Below are 25,557 nucleotides of genomic sequence, written 5' to 3'. Positions count from 1 at the left end.
TTGCTGGTAACGTTCTACGAATTGCTCCTTCTTCGTCTTAGAGTCAGTAAACAAATTAAACTTGCCTAAAGAAGTGCTATTGCGGATATGACAGGAAAATTTACCCATGGGCCATTCGGCGATACTCTCGTGTTTTGTGAACAACGTCATACCCGCAAAACCGGTTTAGGCATGTAATTCGAGACTGGAACTGAAAAAAGCTGCCCGCCCGCCCAGAGCTCCGGCCTCGCTCGCGACATTTTGGCGGAGCGTCACTGGGCGAGAGAAGTTTGAAGGCTCTGGTACCCAGGATTACCGGGTACCAGGCTCCGAACTTCGCGGCTCAGTCTTTGACGCCGCTTCGCGGCTCTAGCGAAGTTCGGAGCCTCTGGTACCCAGGGTAACTCAGGGTAGACTTTGGTACGAAATTGACGGGGAAAAAACATGCCAGGCGTTTCTCGAAATTTTGCCTCGTTGTCAGACATGCTAGGCGTTTCTCGAAATTTGGCCTCCTTGACAGATACGCCAGGTCTCTTGTGGATTATTAGACTCGTTTCATTTTTTTTTTTCTGCTGTCTCTTTTTAATGACCACCCCTCCAACCTTTTTACTGAGACTCGTCGTTTTATGTTGAAGTAAAAGGACCAAACTAATGTTTCTTACCTTTGTTATGAGCCCTTTCCGTTGCTATTTCTTTTTCACTTTCTTTCATCTTTCTTCGCTTTCACTTTTTTCCATCGAGTTTGAATATTCAGGCGAGCGTATCCTGAAATTTACCTTCCTTTTTGCCCTATTTTATACCGAATTAAGTGAATATTTCCTCTACAATTTTAAGTCAGAACCCCCCACCCCTCTTTTCCCCTTATACATTCTAATGCTCTATATTTTAGCTTTGGGAGTAACTAAAGGAACCACTACATAAAATTGATTAACCTTTTTTTTATTTATTTTAAGTGAACAAAGTTTTACAGGTTCCTAAGAACAGGAGCTCCTAAAAAAAAGGATCAATTTTCAAACACAAACATTAACCAGGGAGTTAACTTCTTGCATTAACGAATGTCTTCTTATCCTGTGCGTTCAAGTAGAGTTTCTCCGTGCTGCCACAAAGCAGAGCATAGTTACACTACTAAGCTGGCTACTCCATTTTTTTCAGACGATTCTCAAGGGCATTGAGCTCATCTTCAATGGCTTTAGGAAGATCTATTCCAACCTCATCCGTGAAGTACTTGCGCAGTTCAGTTAATTCCTCCAGCCAGTAATCTTTTGGGATGGAGAACATCTCGTTCCATGCCTCAGGAGTCACCGGGTCTTTGAGTCCGTCGAGGTTAAGAGAGCCATACTTGGGAAGGAGTCCGACCGGGGACGGATCAGCAATTTCTTCTCCGTGCACACGCCGGAACACCCACTCAAGCACGCGCGAGTTCTCCCCAAACCCTAAAGGAGATAAAAAAAAAAATAGTAAGAAAGTGATACAGATGTCACTGAAATGATGTGTGTGTGGGGGGGGGGGGGGAGGGGGGGGAGCTGTTGGTGCTATTAGAAGAAGACAATTCTGTATATTTGTTATTTAAAAATTAACTTGAAATGTAATTATGTTTCATAACCCACATATTCTTTGCAATTTGGTTTTGCATGTCCCGTCCATAAATTAAAAATATGCTAATTGTCAATACACTACATCACTTTTACACCTTACCCTTGTGTTTATGTCGAAGCTATCATTGCCAATCTAGACCTCCCCTTTCCCGATTTCAATTACTTTTCAGTAATCTGTCACGTGTTTTAACATGACCAACAAAAAAAAATCTTTATGAATGCTGACCAAAAGGCCGCTTCTTCATAATAGTCTGAGACAACCCGACCCGACGGACATTCTCGGCCTACCCGACGAGCTTTTAGCCTTCCCGGCACCCGGTGAAACTTTTAAATCAACCCGAACAGTTTCTTTCTTACCCCACGAAAAAGTTGGGTGAAGGCCGTAGAAAAAATTAGATGAACCGGCGAAAAAACCGGTGAGTTTCCAAAAAACCTGACGAAAACCTTGTTTTCTCCGGGTCTGTTACAGAGGGGTGTTTTGAGAAACACTTTTACTTGATGACATCACCGAAAATTGAGAACTTTTAAACGAAAAATGATCGATTTACTTGTGATGACTTCACTTATGTTAGGCAGCCAAGCACGAGAAGCAAGTAAACGTAAGTTGGTGGCAAAACGAGTTGCCAGAAGTAGAAAAACTTGCAACAACTTGCGATAGATATTTTTATCAGCATCAAGTCTTAGCCACCATGGCGCCATGTAATTGCTTAGTAAGATAACAACCAGCTCACCTGGCCAAAGGAAGTGTTCATTCTTATCAAGCCTGAACCAGTTGACATGGAAGATGAGCGGAAGCTTTTTCTTGGGATCTTTTGACAGGTTGAGCCAGTGTTCCAGATACTTGCCAAAATTGTACCCGAAGAACGGCCTCATGGCAAATGGATCCCTCATCACAGCCTTCCCCTTAAATTCGGCAGCAGCTGTTGTTTCCGATGACAACGAAGTGGCCAGAAACACTCCGTGCTGCCAGTTGAAGCTCTGCATCACCAAGGGAACGCCATATGGGCGACGCCCGCCAAACAGGATGGCGCTGATGGGCACGCCAGCGGGGTTTTCCCAATCCTTGTCCATGATGGGGCAGTGGTCACTAGGTGCGCAGAATCGGGAGTTGGGGTGAGCTGCTGTCGGTCCATTCTCTGTTGGCTTCCAGTCAGGATCTCCCTTCCATGATCTGATTTTGATACCTTCTGCAGGTGGAGCAAGTCCTAGGAGGTCATTTATAATGGTCTCAATACAAGTCTGAATACAAGGGTCTATACGTTATAACCAAATACAGCAGAACCACAGACACCCCCACACACCCAAAAATGCTACAGGATCACCTCAACTTTAAGACCACAGACACCCTAAATATAGCGAACAAAAGAGCTGAACAAAAAAGCAAAAGCAAAAGAGCAAAACACCACAGACACCCTCCATATAGTAGACACATAAAAAAAAGCAAAAGGATCCCCTCAATATGAAGGACCACAGACACCCTAAATATAGCGTACACTTTTAAAACTGCTACAGGTAAACTCTATATTATGACCTCAATATAGGGGACATTTCCAAAAGTGCTGATTTTCATGCCAGTTACCACTGTAAATTGTGTCACTATCGCTAAAGGGAAGCTCCAATATGCCTCACACCAGGTACCCAGAGGCAATAAGCCATTTCATGTTCAATGTTTAAAAAATGAAATATCTTACCCTCCCACCAGAAGTCTCCGTCACTAGTCACTGCCACATTTGTGAAGATGGTGTCTTTCTGGAATGTTTTCATAGCAATTGGGTTGGATGTAAAGGTAGTACCGGGACACACTCCAAAGAATCCACTCTCTGGATTGATGGCGCGCAAGGTGCCGTCTTTGTCAAACCACATCCAGTTGATGTCATCTCCTACGCACTCGCATTTCCAGCCAGGGATGGTAGGGGTCAACATGGCCAGGTTGGTCTTTCCGCAGGCACTTGGGAATGCTGCTGCAATGTAGATCTTCTTCCCTTCGGGGTTTGTCAGACCCATGATCTAAGAAAGTGCAAGAAAAATGAAAGTTATCTAATTCCTTTCTCAAAAAATTCAAAAACATGGTTTAATACTATTATGATCATGGTCAGTTGTGCCAGTGTGGCAGTCACATGTTTTTTAGCTGTTCTGTAAATTGTCAAATTTCCTTGTAATTGGTTCGAAATGTGGCCAAAGTTACCCCTGCTACCACTTTTCACCACCGTGTGGTCACACTTGCTAATTTCAATTGGATTCTGCTGTATCGAAGCCCAAAGACGCTAAATATAACAATCTCGCCGAGTCCTCGTTTAGATGAATGGCCACAATGGATAATCTACCAGCCTTAGCCGACTCTCCAAAGACCTTTTGGAACAAATTGGGCAAACTCAGGATACGAAAGCTCCCTTTGTTTGGCCTTGACATACCTGCCAGACATATCAGCAACTAAAACATTTGCTTTCCATATGTTATTTTGAAGGTTAGCATAGTGGTCGGGTTGTTAGAGAAATTCTAATGATGAATAAGTGCCCTATTATGCGAGTGTAGTATTACATGGAGAATTAAACTTTTATAATGAATTTAGTGTATACCATCATGTGCTCTGCCAGCCAGCCTTCGTCATGGGCAATGTTGCTTGCAATCCTGAGAGCAAAGCACTTCTTGCCAAGCAGAGAGTTCCCTCCATATCCACTGCCATAGGACTTGATCTCGCGGGTAGCAGGGAAATGCGTAATCAGGGTCCTCTCTGGGTCACATGGCCACGGTACTTCTTTAACTCCTTCTTTCAGAGGGAATCCAACAGAATGAACACCGCGCACGAAGTCCCCATCCCCCAGAGCTTTTAGGACATGGCTTCCCATGCGGGTCATGATCCGCATGCAGCACACCACGTACTCAGAGTCTGTCAGCTGGATGCCAATCTTGGAGATGGGAGATCCTACAGGGCCCATGCTGAATGGTAGGACATACATGGTGCGACCTTAAATGAAAATAAACAAAATTCCAAATAAAGCTGAATTTGTTTATACTGAATTAAACACAGGTCATGACTGAAAATAAAAATATATCCATTCAAAGTTTTCCTAGCATGTGTAAAACTAAAAAAAGCCACTGCCTTGGAACCATGATTAAGTGATTTAATGGATTGGCAAAAGGAAGTCAGTAATAATGAAAAAAAAACTTTCAGCCATCACTTTGTTCTTCAGCCTCATAAGGGATTATATTTCTGTTTATTTTAACAAAGGTGTCTATCAGGCAAGAGTTGAAAATATGTGTTCTACCCTTGACACCAAAGACAAAATACAAATAGAGGAAAGAGAAGTGAAAGGAGAGATGCTGCTTTCTACTATCAGTGGTTGGATAAACAGTCACCTGTCATGCAGCCTGGGTAACGCTCTTCGTAAAGCTTCTTGTGTGCTTCTTCTAGTGACATCCAACGTGCCAGCTTGCCCACCTTTCCCTTGAAGTGGGGTACAGCATCATCCTTGCACTTGGTGCAGATAAAGGTCCTTGATTCTACTCTTGCCACATCTTGTGGATCAGTGAACACGGCATAGCTGTATAGATAGGGGGTTTCGTGAATGAGGGACCGAGGGAAAAAATGGCATGAACTTATCGAATTCTCAATATATAAGATCAAGATTCGGCATACAAGAAGTTCCTCTGACAAAAAACTAAATTCCGAATTTCAAAGAGATTTAGAAGATATCAAATTTAGATATTAGGGAGCACAGTTGGCTTAAGTTCTGATCAGAGCCCAACTCTTCCTAAAAACTAGAAAAAATCATACTTTGAACATTTGAAAATTGCACTTCAAGCCTCATATCTCGAAACCAAATCCATTAGAAAAAAAACACTTTTTGATATGTTGGTTTACATAACATAAGGAACCTCTATGGAAAAATTCAAGCTTACCGAAGTTAACCAGACCTTATTTTGGGAAAACTTGCCATTTTTTTTACTCTTTCTGAATGAACACTACATAGCTACAGCATTAAAGGGTCAGTGAACACCGTATAGCTACATAGTTAGAGGGTTTTGTGAGAACAGCACAGCTACAGAATTAAAGGATCATTGGAAATTGCACAGGTAGAGAATTCAAGGGTCAAACTTATTTAATCTTCTTGATAGTGTAGACAAACTCATCCACTTGGCCATGTGAAGAGTAGGATTGAGCATGCAAGAAGTTTCCCTCCTCATATTTCTTCCTATTTAGCTTGAATGTGGACCAGTTTCTCCCAATTCCAAGAGGGTCAAATCACCCCCCACCCCTCTCCCTCCAACACCTGTAATTGTTCCTTAACTTTAGAACGTCACTCCTCCCTCCAGCCCTCAAAATGCCTCCCCCAGATTTCATATTCCCTGGGTGCATCTATAATTTTGAGATTGCACATATAAAATATATACACCTATTTCAAATCATGTTGCACTTGGAAAATCTGTGTATCGTAAGCTACAGTGGATTATGGGTATCAAGTAAATAAGCAAATAAGCGTAAATAAAATACAAATACAGGTTCTAAAAGCTATAGAATTCCTGTTCATGTTCTTATGATATAATTCACAAGACTTTGAAATACATAGATTCAGCCATTTATACCCATGAAGCACTGCAGGTTATGATATACAGGTTCTCCGAGTTCAATCGTATTTGATTGAAATATATATCTATATCAAATTAATTTAAAAATGTTGTTACTTAGTTTGTTGTATATATTGAGATATAAAAAAAAAAGTCATACCAATTTTCATGCTTTTCTAAGGGCACAGCGGCCCCCTTATTCAATAAAACTTCAATATTGGCTTTATTCTCTGCGTCTGATCCATCGCAGATGTGAATCTGAGCGGGTGTCATCAACTTTGCATTCTCCTCCACAAATTCTTGAACCTTCTTGGGCAGAGCATCCCAATTTCCATAGGCAACAGGCGGAAGCGGCATCTTAGCAAAAGAACTTGAAAATATTTAGAAAAGTCAACCAGGGTACCAAAAGGTGGAATAGTAAAAGAAAAAGGTTAGAGATAAAATATGAAAAAAATAAATATAATGTGGTGAATTAGACTTTGTCAATTAAAAAACTAGAGCCAGTGAAATTGGACAACCAATTGTTTTAATTTAACGGATCACACAATCAACTAAGTTTATATAAATTTATGATAATACGTGCCTTATGGAGCGTATGTTAGGTTAATGATCTTGTGGTAATGAGCCGGCCTATGATTGGTCAACACTTGACGTTTGTTAACCAGAGACATGTCTTACTGCACGGGTGTGTTTTATAATGACGTAGTTGAAGAAGAAGACGTGAGAATAATAAATTCACCCATGAAAAGCTATTTTTACATGCTTACAGGAATGCGAAAATGTCAAATTGTTTTGAGTTTGTTTTCTAGATATTGTCGTTGATTATTTTCGCGTTTAATTTCATCGGGAACATTAAGGTTTTGTTTGGTGGTTTGCTGAAAGTTTGCATCAAAAGCAATGATTTCAGTTTCGCTCGAGATAAACCAGAATATAAGAACCCGTTTCAAACATTTTAGTGAAATGGTCTAAAACATGACTCGTTCGCCTATTCAAAATACGTATCACTTTTATAAACTTTCATAAATGACAATCAATACAAACTGACTAAGGGAACAGTTTTTAAAATAATCTTTTAAACAGTTTTTTTGCAATATTAATTATAAATAAAAGCTATTTGGGCAAACATCTTCCAAATTTTCGTGGAAGATGTTGATAGAGATTTGACAGCGAAGACCATTTGTACAAAGCAATAAACACGAACACATAAAAATAACCTGCTGCTTTACACAGCCGAAAAACTAACAGATTGACTAGAGACATGGCTCCTATTTTAAGACACATAGGGTATTAACTTTGATTTGAACGTTTTTGGGTAGCAAAAGCTTTCACGAAGAACGAACGAGACGCTCGGTAGAAAATTTGCATAAAACAGATCTAGAAGGATACACACGCAAGGAAAAAGTCTGCGAACTTTGGATCCAATATCCTATCGAGACAGGAGGATTGTAGACCTTTTCAAGTAGAAGTCGAGTAGATAAATAGATACAATTTTGAATGACACATACAAGTGTTAAAGGTGAAAGGCGATTGTACAATTTTTTTCCGCTGAATTTTTCAATTGGAACATAAATTACTATTTCAGAACGTTTTCTTCTACTTAAATAAATGACACTTTGTGAAGGGCATGCCTTACCTCAGGGTTTGCAGGTTTTTCTCTGGTAAAGAGAGCGTAACACTTTGCAAAGCTGTCAGCGAGTGTGTGTGAAAGCGGTGACACCTTTTATATGCCTCAGAACGAAAAACAGACCCAGGCCTTCACGATGCACCGCAGGCAACCCGGTATCCAAATAATAAATGGGGCGGTTCCAAATTTTCGAAAGGGCACTATCCCGAAGAGGAAACCAGTAATAATAAAAAAGAAAACATGGCTGAAAATATCAGTTAAAAGCATAAATAAGGAACACTTTTGACTTCCTCTAGATGACCTTGTTTAACCTCCGAGATACAACAAGATGCTATAATAACTAGGCTGTTAATGGTGATCATTAGCATAACAAATATTCATTTAAACTCATCGTCTGATAAGTTTGGGGTCAGGTATCGGATAGCTTGCTAACCGCCTAACCAAGCGCACCCGAGGAGCCAGGCCTCCGGGCCACAGCTCCCCGCCAAAGTGTGCTTGAAAAGGAGGGACTGAGGAACGGAGAGAATGGTGCCTCCTGACCGCAAACACTGACCAGCACCACTGGGCCGCAATATGTCTCTGCTACATAGTGTTCGAAGAACAACCTGACGATGCCCTTATTATATCTTTTTCTGAACGAGAAGCCGGCTGCGGCCATGAAACACTCAATAGTAGACAGGCACTAGCCACTCAACCAGGCGCCGAATACCGCCCGCCGATACGGTGTAAGCATAACGCGTGTGTTAGCTAGGGCTTAGCCCAGACAAAGCACACCCCAACAGAAGCTCGTGTGGAGGCGCTAGCTTGGACGCGCTAGTTCCTATGGGCGGAATCTGGCGGTGTCGCATGTATAGGCGCGCTAGATGGGGCTCAGGATGGAACTGACAACCCTGCAGCATGGGTTTCATCTGGTGGTGTCGCTCGCATATAAGCACGCAAGGTGGAACTAAGAGCGGATCTAACGAAACCTGTTATATAGCTAGCTTGAGTGTGAGGGGGGGAAGGCAAAACGATGTACAGCTAGCGTGAGAAGGGGATGGGCAAATGAACCTTGCAGCATAGCTCGTGTGTTCGCCGGTGGCGACAGCAATACATGTCTTGCTTTAGCAAAGCGTGGGCTCAACGGACCTGTAATCCAGTGGTGCTGGTCGCCTGAGCGAGCTTTGTGGGGCTTTACGCGTACCTAACGAACCACGCAGCATGGCTCGCGTGAAAGCGTGAACGCAGTCGAGACAGAGGGCGTACCTCTTCAGCATTCCAGGCAATGCAGCTAGGGGTGAGGGCAGACATAATGAGCATTTCCGGCAACGCAACGCAAATAAGGGGGGGGGGGGCAAATGAAACGCACTTAGGGCTAATGGCAAACCTCCTCAATATTCCAGGCAGCGCAATTAGGGCTAGTGGCGAACCTAATAGGTATTCCCGGTAACGCAACGCCATAAGGGCAAACCTCATCAGACTTTCAGGCAACCTAATGCAATATTGGTGGATGAGATATGAGTAAGTTTTAGCTGTCGTGAATTCGAAATGAACAGTAAAATCTAAAAAAAAAACACCTGGATGAATAGACTTACCATTATAATTTCAAGCCCCAATAAAAGTAAGTAAAAGTGAGAGAAGGTCAATCTGAGTTTTGGAAACGAGGCCTGCAGTTAACAATGTGCTCGGTTCCATAACTCAGACAGCCCTTTTTCGTACATCCAAGACTATCAAGCCAGTGCTGTTAATATTAAACCACTCCTAGCAAAAACGCATCCATATGGGTTGTTCTAGCGACGATTTACGTCTTCATGTGAACGTAATTTGTATTTTTGGCAGTCTTTGGTTCAGCGAATTTTTCGGGAAAAGGCTCGGAACTCGCCGCCGTTCGTGTGATAAGTTCGTAACCGAGCGTAGACTAGTTCCCAGTTCTCTCACGACCAAGGGCAACCTGGGTGATGGAAACGAAGTTCTACCGTAAAATCTACTATTCCCTGCATGAAATAAACTGAATTTTATCGCTTTTCCTTGGAACTTGCCATGTGGGAGCTTACACCTATTGATCCCAAAGCGCAGGACATTAATCAAGGTAAACTCAGTTGATAAATCTTTTCTGAATTGGAATTCCCGCCATTGGAATATAATAACCTCTTCTTGATTGTGTTATACTTTTAGGGACTGTACGATTCATTGTAGATAAAGAGTATGTCGTCGGGAGAAAAGGTGAATAAGAACTGTTATGTCGTCAGTCATCTCGTGAGGAACAACGGATATTCAACTCTCAACGCTAATAGTATATAGCCCAGGGAAAGGGGGGGGAAAGACAGCTGTAGTTAGGGGTCAGTACGCAGCTCTTACAAGCTGCAATTTGATTTGGCAAATGAACAATATCCGCACCTCGACACAAAGAACGAGAAGAATAGAGACAAAAGAACTCCTTTGTAGAGCAAAGATAATAGGAGACAAAGCAGCTGCGTACTTACTCGTAGTTGGCATTCCCCAAAGAAATAGCAAACCTAGAATCTAACAACAGTTCTCTGTGAACCGGTTGTTTTTGTTTCTGTAGAAATCACCTTCATGGCCATCTTGCTCTGCCCATAGGGGGGAGGGGTGGTGTATATTTATTTTTTGGGGGGGAGGAGATGGTATTACCTTGCATTTGTTTGCTGTATAGAAAGCTCTTACAGACAAATCCACTTATAGATCTCATGAAGGTGTTAGATAAATTGTGCTATGCAAGGCAATTATTGTTTTAAATATTTTAATAGAAAATAGGCAAAATGATGATGATTTTCTATACAATAATTTTCTGGAAGCGATAAAAATCGCCAAAAAGCGGGAGATTTGGTGCTTAACAGGGGAGAGTGGGTCCAAAATCTTGAGACTCCCACCTAATGTGGGAGAGTTGACAGGTATGCAATATATCTATTCAAGTTAATAGGTTGAATTTTCCAGATTGTCAAATCTTGATAAATGGGGATCCCTCAATCAGCCGCAAGCATGCAGTTTTCACAATCGGCTTCAATATCTCAGACTTGGTGAGCTGTCCTTATTATATAACAGCAATGCCCAGTTAAGTCCAGAGTTGCTTCCCAGTTATCTAAAGCTTGTTCTGCAATGTTTATAACTAAGGCCAAGTAAAAATAAACAAATGTTTTTTTTTCCCCGCCCGCATCTTTTTTTGGGCCGCTTTAATATTTTTATTATTTGTTATTTTTAACCAAAAGCCTATAAAACAAGAAATAACTTGTGCTACCGATTTTGAAAACATTGCAGAAGGACCAAAAATGTAGTTTCGGTACTATATGACTTGTGAGTTGTGTTTATTTGTAAAAATTTAATATTTCACCTCAGAATCACACAAAACTCCTTCTATCTCTTGGGAAGAGTGTAAATACACCTCGTCATCGGCATAAAGAAATAAATTAAAAAAGCCGTCTGTCTGCTTAAATTTTTTTAGAAATCCGGATGGGAGACATTTGTTTATTTTTCTTGGCCTAAACACTGCAAAATTAATTGTGATATTTCATTTTTAAGAATCTGTAAAAGAAAGTCCATGATTTGTGATTGAGACCCCTTTTTACTCTTTACTCATAAGGAAGGGGGAGATGGTGGCTAGGGCCATCCTGATTGGCTTGCTTTCTAGCTTTGTCACTTTTGCAGGGAGACACAAGCAAGTTACCGGAGGTCACTGTCAGAGACACATCCAAATATGGTGTGTCTGTTAACGGAACAAAGTTGGAGTCTGGTGGTAGCTGCCAACTAGCGAATGGAGATGTCATTCTCTTTGGAACACATAACAGCTCTTACAGGTATGTCTGAGTGTCATCTTAGTGTTACAATACTTCTTCCTTTTATTTCCATTTTATACATGAGAAAATTTTAGATTTTACCAGGCTTCAATTACAACAATGTTTTCTGAGATTTTTTTATGTTTCCTCAGTTCAAAACAATACCTATTTACGTGTTCTCTCCCATTGCAGACTTTCCTACATACAAACTGTGTTCGCTACTTCTTGTCTGGACACAAACAAGAAGAAAATACTTAAGAAACAAATCCATAAACTAGGTGAGGAAAATTTTAGCCCTAACTAAAATAAAGTTGATAAAATACTGATGTACAGGACACAACCACCAAATTTACTTTTTAAAGTAAAAGGTTTGGATACCTGTTAGAATGAAATATAACAATGTTAAGTTTATTCTTTGAATAGGAGGACATTTGTTGAGTGAGTGGCGTCGTGACTGTACAACACATCTAGTCATGGAGGGATTAACATTCACTGTTAAGGTATGTACCTTGCAAAGAGCTATAATAGGGATTCATGGCTACAATCTCTAGGGTCAAAGGTAGCCCATAGCAGGGTTGGCTAAATGCAATCAGGGGCACATCCAGGAGTCCCAAAAAGGGGGGGGGGGGTGAAGCAAGGGTTTCAGGAAAGGGGGGCGGATTCTGTGGATATTTTTAAGCCAAATATCTGAAAATAGGGGGTTCTGAACCTGTTTGGCCCACCCCTAGATCTGCCCCTGGAAATGGAAGGCCCCAGGGTGTGGATAGAGATTGTATGTGTCATCTTGGCAGATATGGACAATGATTTTTAATTAAATTGTCACTGAAGATTGCCAGTATCCCCAGCCATTTTTTACTGTGGGTACAGGAGCCAAGCTTTGAAAGAACCTCAAGCTGAATTGTTCTTTGACTGAATCTGTGTCCTCTGGCTTTGGAAGTGATGTCTATGTTACTTAGCTATCATGACTTTCTCTGTTATAACACTGATATGTCACTGATACATTGGCTTTAATACTTGCAGGTCATCCAGGCTCTTGCCAGTTGTTGCCCTATAGTTACTCCTGAGTTTGTGGATGAAATGATCAAGTCTTCTGAGGAGAACAGACCATTACAAGACTACAGGAAGTAATTACTTAAAACAGTGATCAATTCTAAACTGGAAAAAAAACCTATTAAGTGGAAACATCTTAGGGTCCTGACCCCATACGCAGTTCTGCTAAAGGTTAAACCAATCAGCTATCGAGTTATGATTTGGGGTTTGCACGGCGCAGATCTGCGCGGTTTGAGCCAATCAGACGTTATACATCTCGGTGACATCAAGGAGGTGTTGACATACAATAACCAGACTACTCTGTATGGCATAAATATCTGGTTATTACATGCTAACAGGGGTAAAGCCTTTGTTAATTCTCAAACAAAAGGTAAAACAAAACCTCTGAAAGTCTGAACGAAAACACCTTCCTTTGACTAAATACAATAAGCTAAAAAGGAGCGACATTATTTTCACAGGTCCTCTTTTATTATTATAGTTTCTCAAATTGATACTTTTTGTGTTTGATATGTGTATTATTTTTAGCTTACTTGAAGGGTGCTAATTTGGCGGGATTGTTTTGGCGCGTTAAAAACAGTGTTCTTAAATACTGGAACTTCCTTCGTGTATCTCCTCCTTAGAGTTAATCGATTACCTCCAATATAATGCCTTCCTTATTTTCGGAGTTTATGATATTTCTTTGAATACCTTGTATCCCAGAAGAGTCCTTGCGTTATTTTCCAATTTCAACTGGAAGCTTGGCAAGCCTTAATCGGCCACGGCGGACTTGTTACTTTGCTTTCGTTGTAAATGCGCATGCAACCACACAAATATCCATCTTTGGTCGCTTAATAGTAAACTCGGAATGATCAAGCCGGCTATAACGCGAGGTAACGCCAGTTGGAGTGCTTATCATTGCAAGTGATCACAAGACACAAAGCCCAGTCCTGCGCTTGCATTAGCCAATAATGATACAATTATTCACTTCCTTTAGCGCAGGACTGCTCATGTATCAGCGAATCCCGTATTTAGCGTGATATCGGAACCCACGTGAACTGCTACCTAGCGCCTGGTTAATTAACCTGGTTAATCTACTCGGCTTAGTTTCGTATTTTAACTCAAACATATTGATTAAAAATAAACTTGTCACTATATCCAGAGTGCTTTTCAATTATCTGTTAAGGACTCGCTTATTTTGAGAAATTTCGGGCTCGTTATGAAAGTAACGCGAAACGGCAAAACTTGAGCGCAGTCCTGCGCTCGCATTAGCCAATAATTATACAATTATTCACTTCCTGTTGCGCAGGACTGCTCATGTATCAGCGAATCCCGTATTTGGCGTGATATCGGAACCCATGTGAACTTCTACCTAGCGCAGAGCAGCTTATGCCCTTGTACCTGCCACTTGGTTAATCTACTCTGCTTAGTTTCGTATTTTCAAATGTTGTTTAAAAGTAAACATGTCTATAGTTATGAAAGTGATGCGAAACGGGAAAACTTGTGAGTTAATTACGACTTTCGCGCACGACTGCACCGTTTTGTGCTTATCTTTTAAGATATTTTTTACTTCACTGTTAGCAAAGCGACCGTTATCTTATCAAATCAAAAATAACAATAGTATGATAAAGCCGGCTATAACGTGAAGCAATGCGAGTTGGAGTGCTTATCATTGCAAGTGGTCACAAGACACAAAGCGCAGTCCTGCGCTTGCATTAGCCAATAATGATACAATTATTCACTTCCTGTTGCGCAGGACTGCTCATGTATCAGCGAATCCCGTATTTAGCGTGATATCGGAGCCCACGTGAACTTCTACCTAGCGCAGAGCAGCTTATGCCCTTGTACCTGCCACTTGGTTAATCTACTCGGCTTAGTTTCGTATTTTAACTCAAACACATTGATTAAAAATCCAGAGTATTCGAGTCGAGAAGCTCTATCATAAAACGTAGTGCTTAACAAACTTATTATCACTGTCAGTCATTCTTTATTTTATGAGTGTTGCTGCTTTGCTCTGGGGAGTACACATAATTGTATCATTATTGGCTAATGCAAGCGCAGGACTGCGCTTTGTGTATTGTGACCACTTGCAATGATAAGCACTCCAACTCGCGTTGCTTCACGTTATAGCCGGCTTTATCATACTATTGTTATTTTTGATTTGATAAGATAACGGCCGCTTTGCTAACAGTGAAGTAAAAAATATCTTGAAAGATAAGCACAAAACGGTGCAGTCGTGCGCGAAACTCGTAATTAACTCACAAGTTTTCCCGTTTCGCATCACTTTCATAACTATAGACATGTTTACTTTTAAACAACATGTTTGATTGAAAATACGAAACTAAGCAGAGTAGATTAACCAAGTGGCAGGTACAAGGGCATAAGCTGCTCTGCGCTAGATAGAAGTTCACATGGGTTCCGATATCACGCTAAATACGGGATTCGCTGATACATGAGCAGTCCTGCGCAACAGGAAGTGAATAATTGTATAATTATTGGCTAATGCGAGCGCAGGACTGCGCTTTGTGTCTTGTGACCACTTGCAATGATAAGCACTCCAACTCGCGTTGCTTCACGTTATAGCCGGCTTTATCATACTATTGTTATTTTTGATTTGATAAGATAACAGCCGCTTTGCTAACAGTGAAGTAAAAAATATCTTGAAAGATAAGCACAAAACGGTGCAGTCGTGCGCGAAACTCGTAATTAACTCACAAGTTTTCCCGTTTCGCATCACTTTCATAACTATAGACATGTTTACTTTTAAACAACATGTTTGATTGAAAATACAAAACTAAGCAGAGTAGATTAACCAAGTGGCAGGTACAAGGGCATAAGCTGCTCTGCGCTAGGTAGAAACTCACATGGGTTCCGATATCACGCTAAATACGGGATTCGCTGATACATGAGCAGTCCTGCGCTAAAGGAAGTGAATAATTGTATCATTATTGGCTAATGCAAGCGCAGGACTGCGCTTTGTGTCTTGTGACCACTTGCAATGATAAGCACTCCAACTCGCGTTGCTTCACGTTATAGCCGGCTTTATCATACTATTGTTATTTTTGATTTGATAAGATAACTGCCGCTTTGCTAACAATGAAGTAAAAAATATCTTGAAAGATAAGCACAAAACGGTGCAGTCGTGCGCGAAACTCTTAATTAACTCACAAGTTTTCCCGTTTCGCATCACTTTCATAACTATAGACATGTTTACTTTTAAACAACATGTTTGATTGAAAATACGAAACTAAGCAGAGTAGATTAACCAAGTGGCAGGTACAAGGGCATAAGCTGCTCTGCGCTAGGTAGACGTTCACATGGGTTCCGATATCACGCTAAATACGGGATTCGCTGATACATGAGCAGTCCTGCGCAACAGGAAGTGAATAATTGTATCATTATTGGCTAATGCGAGCGCAGGGCTGCGCTCAAGTTTTGCCGTTTCGCGTTACTTTCATAACGAGCCCGAAATTTCTCAAAATAAGCGAGTCCTTAACAGATAATTGAAAAGTACTCTGGATGTAGTGAGAAGTTTATTTTTAATCAATATGTTTGAGTTAAAATACGAAACTAAGCCGAGTAGATTAACCAGGTTAATTAACCAGGCGCTAGGTAGCAGTTCACGTGGGTTCCGATATCACGCTAAATACGGGATTCGCTGATACATGAGCAGTCCTGCGCTAAAGGAAGTGAATAATTGTATCATTATTGGCTAATGCAAGCGCAGGACTGCGCTTTGTGTCTTGTGATCACTTGCAATGATAAGCACTCCAACTCGCGTTGCCTCGCGTTATAGCCGGCTTGATCATTCCGAGTTTACTATTAAGCGACCAAAGATGGATATTTGTATGGTTGCATGCGCATTTACAACGAAAGCAAAGTAACAAGTCCGCCGTGGCTGATTAAGGCTTGCCAAGCTTTCAGTTGAAATTGGAAAATAACGCAAGGACTCTTCTGGGATACAAGGTATTCAAAGAAATATCATAAACTCCGAAAATAAGGAAGGCATTATATTGGAGTTAATCGATTAACTCTAAGGAGGAGATACACGAAGGAAGTTCCAGTATTTGAGAACACTGTTCTTAACGCGCCAAAACAATCCCGCCAAATTAGCACCCTTCAAGTAAGCTAAAAATAATACACATATCAAACACAAAAAGTATCAATTTGAGAAACTATAATAATAAAAGAGGACCTGTGAAAATAATGTCGCTCCTTTTTAGCTTATTGTATTTAGTCAAAGGAAGGTGTTTTTGTTCAGACTTTCAGAGGTTTTGTTTTACCTTTTGTTTGAGAATTAACAAAGGCTTTACCCCATGTTGACATGTAATAACCAGATATTTATGCCATACAGAGTAGTCTGGTTATTGTATGTCAACACCTCCTTGATGTCACCGAGATCTATAACGTCTGATTGGCTCAAACCGCGCAGATCTGCGCCGTGCAAACCCCAAATCATAGCTCGGTAGCTGATTGGTTTAACCTTGAGCAGAACTGCGTACGGGGTAAGGACAGTAAGATGTTTCCACTTAATAGGTTTTTTTTCCAGTTTAGAATTGATCACTGTTTTAAATGAATTTCCAATCATAGATGCCAAAAACAAAATGTAATCCAATCATATTGATTCTGGAAACATGGAATTTTTATATCAAAACACAGTAATAATGTGCTTCAAGGACTGAATGTTGTCCAGTCTATACTGCAATTTGTTGTGCATTGATGCTTATTGACACTGCATAATATATAAACACCCCAAAAATGTAAAGTTTACTAAAGAGATTTTATTAATTATTTATTCTGGACTATTGTATCGTATTTAACAATTAGACTACGAGTTTGAGTTTTCTATGGTCAATAGATAGTCAACGAGGCATGTACTATCTATGGCTCAATAGATAGTGAGTACGGGAGCCAATCAAATTGAAAGATTTATGATAGTATGTGAGTGGATTTTTACTAAAGTATTAATATCAATCATTGAAACCATTGTGCTTTGTTATTCTTTAAGTTATCTTCCCCCAATAAAGGAAGAAACTATCAAATCAGATGGAGAGAAGTTCCTGCCCAACCCTGATAGGAAGTCTCTTTTTAGTGGAAAGAATTTTGTATTTCTCAGCAAAAAACAGGTAAAAGATAATAGAAATGTAATGAATAATGTATTTTAAATGATACCCACAAACTTTAAAAAAATGGTGGAAGAAAGCATTAAAGCTCCTGCACAGGAGGGTAGGTAGATGTTGGAGTTTAGAATACCCAATGGGTATATGCGAATGGCTAGAGTTTTAAAAATTCTTACTTGGAGATATTCACATAAAACATGGAATCACACAAATGTCTGAATCGCTCAGAAGACCTGTATAGTCACATGCAATAGCAGCAAGCTGATTGGCGTGAACCTGTTTATCTCTTCTTCACAGTACAAGAGGACATTTGAGGCAGTGGAGCAGTGCGGTGGTAGAACATCTCTGTACGAGTCAGCAGACTGCCTTGTAGACAGTGAGAACCTGGTGGCAAGCAATTGCTGCGTCATGATGGTTGATGCCAAGGAGAGGGAATCACTTGCTCCTGCAACCAGGCAGTTCATTGGACAAGCCATGGATGTGCTCAAAAGGTGATTGGTCAATCACAATGTCAATCTCCTCAAGTGTAATGTATTTCCTTTAGGTACTGTATTTTAGAATTTCCCCTGGACAGGAGATTGCCAACTATTTAGGCTTCAAAAAGTGTGCTATTTGGGCTACTACTTCACTACTATTATTTTCACAGCATTACTGAAGTATTTTAAGAGTTGTACAAATTCTTCAGCAATTGACCACCCTGAATATAAACTGTTTTTGAGTAAATATTTTTCACCAAGCATCACTTCTGTAAAAATCTCAATTTTTTGCTATTAACATCTAAATACTGCAGGCATCGAATGCGCCCGATTCCTGAGTCTGAGCTTGGTCTGGCCATTCTTCAGGTGTCATTATCCACATACTGTAACCCAAACATGGAAGCAGGTATTGTCTTTTTTTTCTTTGCCCAACTGTCCAGACAGTTGCAGAGGTCTGATACGATTTATGCCATGTTTCTGTTTAGTTCCCCTGTTGACGCAGAACCTTGTCTGTCAGTCCCTACAAATTGGACCAGAGGAGATTTCCCAAGTCTTCTCACAACACAGGGCCACAGATGATCAGGTATTTATGCTACAAAGAAATGTTCCAGTGCATATTAGAAAATTAAAAAAAACCTTCTAAACATAATGCTTTTAGTGATATTCTTTATTCATCTTAGTTAAGAGACTCAATATTCGCTTTTCACAGGCACACAACCACACAACCACACAGCCGCACAACAGTGCAGTCTTGCATTGTATTTATACATGCAGCATAAACCACGTCACAGATTGCGCTGCCATTACAATTTTTCTGGTTCAATGGGATGGAATCAGAGGAGCGTTAGCTGGAGGGGCATGGATTGTTCTGATAAGCCTAAGAATCTGCAAACTGATTTACATTCCTTTTTAATAGTTCAAGAAACCTATAATGCCATGGAAAGGGAATTCCAATAAACTTGGCTTTGCCAAGACAGAACCCAAGACAAGGTGAGTAATAGAATGAGTGTGGCAAACTGTTAAAAATGTAAAGTGTTTTTTTCCCAAAAACAGTATATCAATGCCCAAATACCCAAAAATCAGTTTCCTATTTTTGTCAATCACCAAATTAAACACTAAATGGTGTAATGCTCTCATTTTGTGATATAGTGTGATGGAAACAGTGCTTGAAACGCAAACACAGACATCACCAGTCGATAAAAAGCCAACAGGAATCATAGCTGAGACTCAGAGAGATAGTCAAGCCCCCCACACAACAGTACACCAAACCAGCACATCACCAGGAAAAGACAAGAGCACAATGGATACTACACCAGTAAAGCATGCATTGGTATCTGACACTCCCCTCAATGAAACTCTGCACTGGAAAAAACGGCCAACAATAAAGGCTAGCCCAATCGCAGAGACCCAGTTTGACACATCTCGCTCTGTTTTCCATGCACAAAGTATGGAAAACTCCCAACACCACTTTCAACAGGCTTCCAACAAAAGCCCTGAACTTGACCCTTCAAAACCTAAGAATACTAGTGATGATATTAAGTTTGCAGTGCCTGAAAGTATGGAATTTGAGTGTGACAGTTCCGTGCGGGAACATGGTGGAAAAGGAAGCTCATTGCTATCAGAGTCAAATGTTGAATCAGTGTCGGAGTGGAAGACTGCTAAGAGGGCAAGATTGGAGAGTAATGGGTCACTGACAGAGGATATGAACCCATGTAAAAGAAATCGGAATGAAGAAGCTAGTAAAAACGGCTTTCAAGAAGGTTAGTGAAAATAAGCTGCATGTCTTGTTTATGTAATGGTGATTGACATAGCTGCAACTAGAAAATAAACTTGCATTTTTAACTTGTTTGTAAATGTCTGTCATATTCTCCCCAGATTTCGTTACATAACTAAATGGTGGTTCCTTGGATGGTGAAACCCTGGTTGCAATTACAACTAATATATAATTTATTTGTTAAATTCTACCTTGTAAAATACCCCTTGCCAATCACATCTTCCAAGACCTTCCTTGTTTTAACCCCCTGCCTTTGTCAATCATAGAAAATCTCCCGAGACAGACAGCTAGTGTCAAAGAATTGCCATCCACATTTGTCCACAAACGCACAAGAAGGTCCGACTATAAAAGTGAAATCACCTCTCAGCTAAGCCGTCAGTCAGACGATGATAATGAGACACCACAAGCTGAGACAACTATAGATTCCAGGCCATCAATAGTTAATGGTACAAGTTGCCAATTGCCTGATGGTTTCCTCTCTGCGAGGCTCCCAAGACAGGTAAATGAAACCTGATGGACTATTTGAACTAAGTAATCATGTGACTTTTTGGGTGACAAAAACTTGTGCATGCTCCAGTTTTCGAAGGCAAAGTAACAGTAACAAAAAGCGCTTTTTTTACAAATGAGTAAGTTTCTTTTTCAGAAAGGGCTCTTTAAGTGAAAGGTTTTATTTTTTCATCGATCTGTGGCAAGACAGCATCTGGCATCATGTCCCGTCACTTGTCCAGCAAATTGCACTTGCCAACACTGGCCATACACTCAGTATTACCCAGGCCCATACCCAGGATTTTTCTTGGGGGAGGGGGGAGTTCTCTGATAAAAATCTGACCACCCTTGCAAGAACAAGAAGGGACTTCATTATGCCTTCGCAGTATCTCCAAGGGACGTTTATTGTCGGATTTTGCTACAAAATAGTCTGACTTGGTGACATGGATTGGTGACATACCAGAGTGACCTTGCTTATGCTTTATAGTTTTGTCTACAAAAAGCACATCTATTGAGAACCGATAGTGGACTTTCGACCGTTGTGGGGGGGTGCATTCTCACCCCCTGCACCCCCCTGGGTACGGGCCTGTTACCATTGTATTACTGTATTAGGAGATGATGGGAAACAGAAGCTTACTAGGCATGCTAATGATTGCTGACTATTTCTCTTATCTGCTAAAAAAAAAGTATGCAACCAATGTTTGTGGTATGTTGATTTATTTTTATTTACCCTTGTGATACTAATTGACGCCTACCTGATAAGCTATCCCTCAAGCAAGGTGACGAAGAAGATGAAGAAGACGCCTCTCCACTGAGGAACCTTGTGATTGTAGAAGAAGCATCCCTTGTGGTGAGGAGACCCCGTGAACCCGGGCAAGCTATTCCCTCGGCAGATGGCAATACCAGGAACTTCAAGAAGTTCAAAAAGGTGAGTCCCCCTAAAGAACGCTAGAGTCTTTAAACTTCAGAATGTGTGTCACTTATGCTGTTTTTTCTCTGTCAACTCAAGTAAGATAGAATATACTCCCCCATCACAATGTTTTTCAACCTTGACTGTATTTCTCCAAATTCAAGGACTGATTAATGCAACATTGGGTGGGGTGGGGCATACATTACCTTGGTATCTTTGGCAATCTCAGACAATGAATTAAGGTAAGCCAATGATAAAGATATTCTTGGATAATTATTTTTTTATTTTATTTGTAAATAGTGCAAAGAGGAATAAGAATTAGGGAGCGGCTGACTGAATCCCTTTAACATGGTCTTAACCCTGTTACCTCGTTATTGTGACAGCAATGGTACCCGGGGCGGGACAGCGTGCTTCCCAGGCTTATTGGCGGCAGTGATCTTGCAGTGTTTGAGAGCCAGACTGGGGTGGAGCAGGAATTATGGTTTGCTGAAGCAAGAGAGGTATGATACGTCGCAAGTGTAATTTATCATTAATGACATGTCATCATTGATGACACAAAAATTGGGTGGGATTTATCGACACCCACTTTAGAGATATTATGGTGAAAAACAAAAAAAGACCTGATGTGATTTATTGTTAAAACACCCTTACCATGGTGAGGACGACAGAGCAAAAAAATGACATGAAATTTTCCAATTCTCAATATATAAGCCCAAGATTGCACATACAAGGAGTTTCTCTGACCAAAAGCTTAATTTCAAATTTGAAAGAAATTTAGAAGATATGAAATTTAGATGTTAGCGAGCAAAGTTGGCTTAATTTCTGATCAGAGCCGGACTTCTCCCTAAAAACGAGGAGAACTCATACTTTGAACATATGAAAATTGCACTTCAAGCCTAATATCTTGAAGACGAATCCATAAGTAAAAAAATACTTTTTGATATGTTGGTTTACATAACATAAGAAACCTCTATGCAAAAATTCAAGCTTACAGAAGTTAACCAGACCTTATTTTGGGAAAACTTGCCATTTTTTTGCTCTGTCGGTGAGGAAACAAAAATTGGACAAGATTTATGTTTGATGACACCCATTAACAATGACCAATCTGTGTGGCTTATGCACTAGTCAATTGAAACCACCCCCCTCCCCGACCCCCGGGACAATAACGGGGGAGTAATGGGGACATGGCTGTGAAATTACGCTTTTGTACAGCTACATTTATCCCGGGGGGGGGGGGGGGGGGGGGGGCAGTAACTTTTTTCCTTATTAATGGGGATTTTTAGCCGGGCTGGTAACGCGAAACCTTACGGCAGCTTTCGAATGACGATTGGTGTATCGATTATTTTGCCGTTCTTGTTTTATACGTCGTAGGATCATTGAGTCTTGAAGCGTTGAAGGATAGTTTTAACAATTTTGGTTTGAGATGCACTAGCAGAAGTGGTTGTGGTAGAAAATCTAGAAAATAGTGTTCCATACGCCAGGGCAATAGGGGTGTAACAGCACTATCTCCCCCAGGGGAGGGAGAAAATTAAAAATGCCCGCTATGTCCTGGGGTTCGGGGGGCCGGGGTTTCAATTGACTAGTGCATTATGAGAAGCAAGTTCCCACAAGTGATATTCGGATAAAAATTCAGAAAGCTGTTAGCCTATATGGACCAGGGCCATCATTGTGGTTGTAGCTGTTCCAGAGGCGATGTGTTTAATTAATGTTCTATGATTAATATTGTGACATTAATTTTCTGCTTGATTAGGTTGATGCAGAACAAGAAAGACTAGACAGACAAGCAGAACAGATGTTCTTGTGAGTAGACATTTTGTTTTGCCTGTTATTCTTTTGATTTTTGTGTGAGAACAAATTTCACCAGCTTGACGTCTTATTGCCTTTTCCCAGAAGCCATCAACTCTGGCTAATACTTTTTTTCTGTTTCTTAACAGAATGGAAACTGAAAAGAAAACCAGAAAAAAGAGATAGTTTTGTAAAGGTCTTTTTTCAGAATAAACTTATATATTAATTTACTGGGCTTGCGTGTGAATAGATGTCTTCTCCCATTTTAACGAACCTGTCCCTTTCACTACCTTAGCAACACGTTTCGTACCCGTTAGCAGAGTTCTCTTTTTTTGTATTCGCTGGGCTGACTGGCTGGTCCTGTACAGGACCCGAAATGATCCCAGGACCCGAAACGATCCCAGGACCCGAAACGATCCCCAAAAGTTCCCCAACTGATCCCGGGACCCGAAACGATCCCCAAGAGTCCCCGAAATGAACCCCGAGGAATTACAGTAATGGACAACTAAAGGAATGTGTAAGGATTGGCTTTCAGTTTTAAAAACATATGTAACATTTAGCTTTGTTTGTGTTATTAAAAGGGAATTTACATGAACTAAAACTATAGTATTAAGATTTTAATATACGACTGCTGGGGAATACAGTGGTTGAGTCAGAAATTGGGGTCAACTAACAATTCTTTGTGATAGTAATTTGAAGAACCCGGCGTGGATAAATCATTTTATACATAACAAGCCATAAAAGAAAGTCTTTAAAGATAGGACATTCTGCTTTTGATAGGAAGCGAAATGTTTTAAAGTTATTTTTTGGCATGTTTGTTTTCGGTGAATGAAAGCCCTATCATATCATGAGATCATGCCGGGGTGTACGCACGACTACATGAGGAAGTTCAAAACTCACATAATATTGCTTTCAACAAAAGCCACATCCTCATTTTGCGTCGGTAGTAGAAGGGTTGTTCGAGTGTATTACTCAGTGTGCTTTTGTTATTCCATCTTCTCGTCCAAACCGGCTTCCTAAAATGTGTCGGTAAATATTTGCTCGTGTGAACAAGGATTTCGTGGTGAAATACATGTTGAGGTTGTCGAATGAATATTAATTTTTATGGGTGATGTTTACTGGAAATGAGATTTATAGTGCCAGAGTCATGTGTCGGAACCGCAAAATGTTTAGAGTGTGATGGAAGGTCAAAAGTTTTAATGATCTGAGCAAAGCTGTGCTATGTTTATACATGCTGTATTTCTTTCGGTAGCAATTAAAAGTTGTGTATTTGTTTCAGACTCTGTTTATGGGTTTAACGCCGGGCAATGTAATAAATAGAAGTATTGTGTTGAAATTTAATATTTTTAAGTCACATTGTTTAGAAATCGAGTCGCTGTTAACCCTTAATTATGCTTCAAGTATTTCTTCTGCTTTCCCTTTGTCCATTACCGCAATTCCTTGGGGTTGATTTCGGGGACTCCTCGGTATCGTTTCGGGTCCGAGGATCAGTTGGGGTACTTTTGGGGATCATTTCGGGTCCTGGGATCGTTTCGGGTCCTGGGATCATTTCGGGTCCTGTACAGTCCCTTTGACAGCGAACGAATACAAAGTCAAAGAGACCTCTGCTAGTAGGTACCCGTTTCGCAAATTAACCGCCAAATAGATTTTGAGTAGGTTGTACTTGCAAGTGACTTAGCAAACTCGCGCGCTCCGGATTTGGTGGCAAAATAACGACAACAAAAGCAACTTATTTAGCGCTTGTGAATCATCCAGAAAGTTCCTCTGTCAGAAAGGACTTATAATTATTGAAATATTTTTTTTTCGCCGCTCTCAGGCTTGAAGACCGCAAACCTTTTTATTTTGACGCGAATTCGCAATTGCCCATTCCTCTGGCACTGGAGGAGAGATGACGAGCAAAGCAGAAGGCGTCATCATACACAGTGCCGTGGCATGCCTCAATATATTGGAGGGGCACGATAGAGAAATATTGGGGGGAACAGCTATGCCCCTATTGGTCATTCCCTTTTAATTTTGGAAAATATGGGGGGGGGGGGGCGTGCCCCAAGTGCTCAACCCTGTGCTACAGCCCTGATACAGGATGGTTGATACAGGATGGTTGATACAGGATGGTTGATACAGGATGGTTGATACAGGGTGGTTGATATGGGATGGTTGATACAGGATGGTTGATACAGGATGGTTGATACAGGATGGTTGATACAGGATGGTTGATACAGGATGGTTGATACGGGATGGTTGATACAGGATGGTTGATACAGGATGGTTGATATGGGATGGTTGATACAGGATGGTTGATACAGGCTGGCTGATACAGGATGGTTGATACAGGATGGTTGATACGGGATGGTTGATACAGGATGGTTGATACAGGATGGTTGATATGGGATGGTTGATACAGGATGGTTGATACAGGATGGTTGATACAGGATGGCTGATACAGGAT

At 40.8% G+C, this 25,557-nt stretch overlaps 2 protein-coding genes across 4 annotated transcripts; one reads left to right on the top strand and one right to left on the bottom strand.

The window, feature by feature from the left end:
- Nucleotides 1-902: 902 nt before the first annotated feature.
- Nucleotides 903-7,901, bottom strand: LOC5513389 (phosphoenolpyruvate carboxykinase, cytosolic [GTP]). 2 transcript variants are annotated; one of them, XM_032382905.2, is made up of 7 exons: nucleotides 7,774-7,901; nucleotides 6,301-6,510; nucleotides 4,932-5,116; nucleotides 4,151-4,539; nucleotides 3,266-3,581; nucleotides 2,306-2,779; nucleotides 903-1,412 (listed from the first exon to the last, which is right to left on the bottom strand). In XM_032382905.2, the coding sequence occupies exons 2-7, from the start codon at nucleotides 6,495-6,497 to the stop codon at nucleotides 1,114-1,116; spliced, it is 1,860 nt and encodes a 619-aa protein (XP_032238796.1). In that variant the 5' UTR covers nucleotides 6,498-6,510; nucleotides 7,774-7,901; the 3' UTR covers nucleotides 903-1,113. The 2 variants fall into 2 exon arrangements, with proteins under 2 accessions (XP_032238796.1, XP_001633650.1); XM_001633600.3 differs by having other exon boundaries at nucleotides 6,301-6,497; nucleotides 7,774-7,895.
- A 1,776-nt stretch (nucleotides 7,902-9,677) lies between these two features.
- On the top strand, nucleotides 9,678-23,341 carry LOC5513388 (nibrin). 2 transcript variants are annotated; one of them, XM_001633643.3, is made up of 18 exons: nucleotides 9,678-9,832; nucleotides 9,919-9,966; nucleotides 10,699-10,781; nucleotides 11,407-11,555; nucleotides 11,727-11,812; nucleotides 11,958-12,034; nucleotides 12,555-12,658; nucleotides 17,569-17,686; nucleotides 17,978-18,171; nucleotides 18,471-18,562; nucleotides 18,642-18,739; nucleotides 19,073-19,146; nucleotides 19,306-19,916; nucleotides 20,197-20,429; nucleotides 21,180-21,344; nucleotides 21,710-21,826; nucleotides 23,077-23,126; nucleotides 23,261-23,341. In XM_001633643.3, the coding sequence occupies exons 1-18, from the start codon at nucleotides 9,784-9,786 to the stop codon at nucleotides 23,295-23,297; spliced, it is 2,385 nt and encodes a 794-aa protein (XP_001633693.1). In that variant the 5' UTR covers nucleotides 9,678-9,783; the 3' UTR covers nucleotides 23,298-23,341. The 2 variants fall into 2 exon arrangements, with proteins under 2 accessions (XP_001633693.1, XP_048577039.1); XM_048721082.1 differs by lacking the exon at nucleotides 10,699-10,781.
- The last annotated feature ends 2,216 nt before the right edge of the window (nucleotides 23,342-25,557 follow it).

Source organism: Nematostella vectensis, chromosome 13 (genome assembly GCF_932526225.1).
Source record: "Nematostella vectensis chromosome 13, jaNemVect1.1, whole genome shotgun sequence".
Taxonomy (NCBI): Eukaryota; Metazoa; Cnidaria; class Anthozoa; order Actiniaria; family Edwardsiidae; genus Nematostella; species Nematostella vectensis.
Note: the sequence above shows the minus strand (reverse complement) of the source record. Positions and strands in the feature narration are given on the sequence as shown.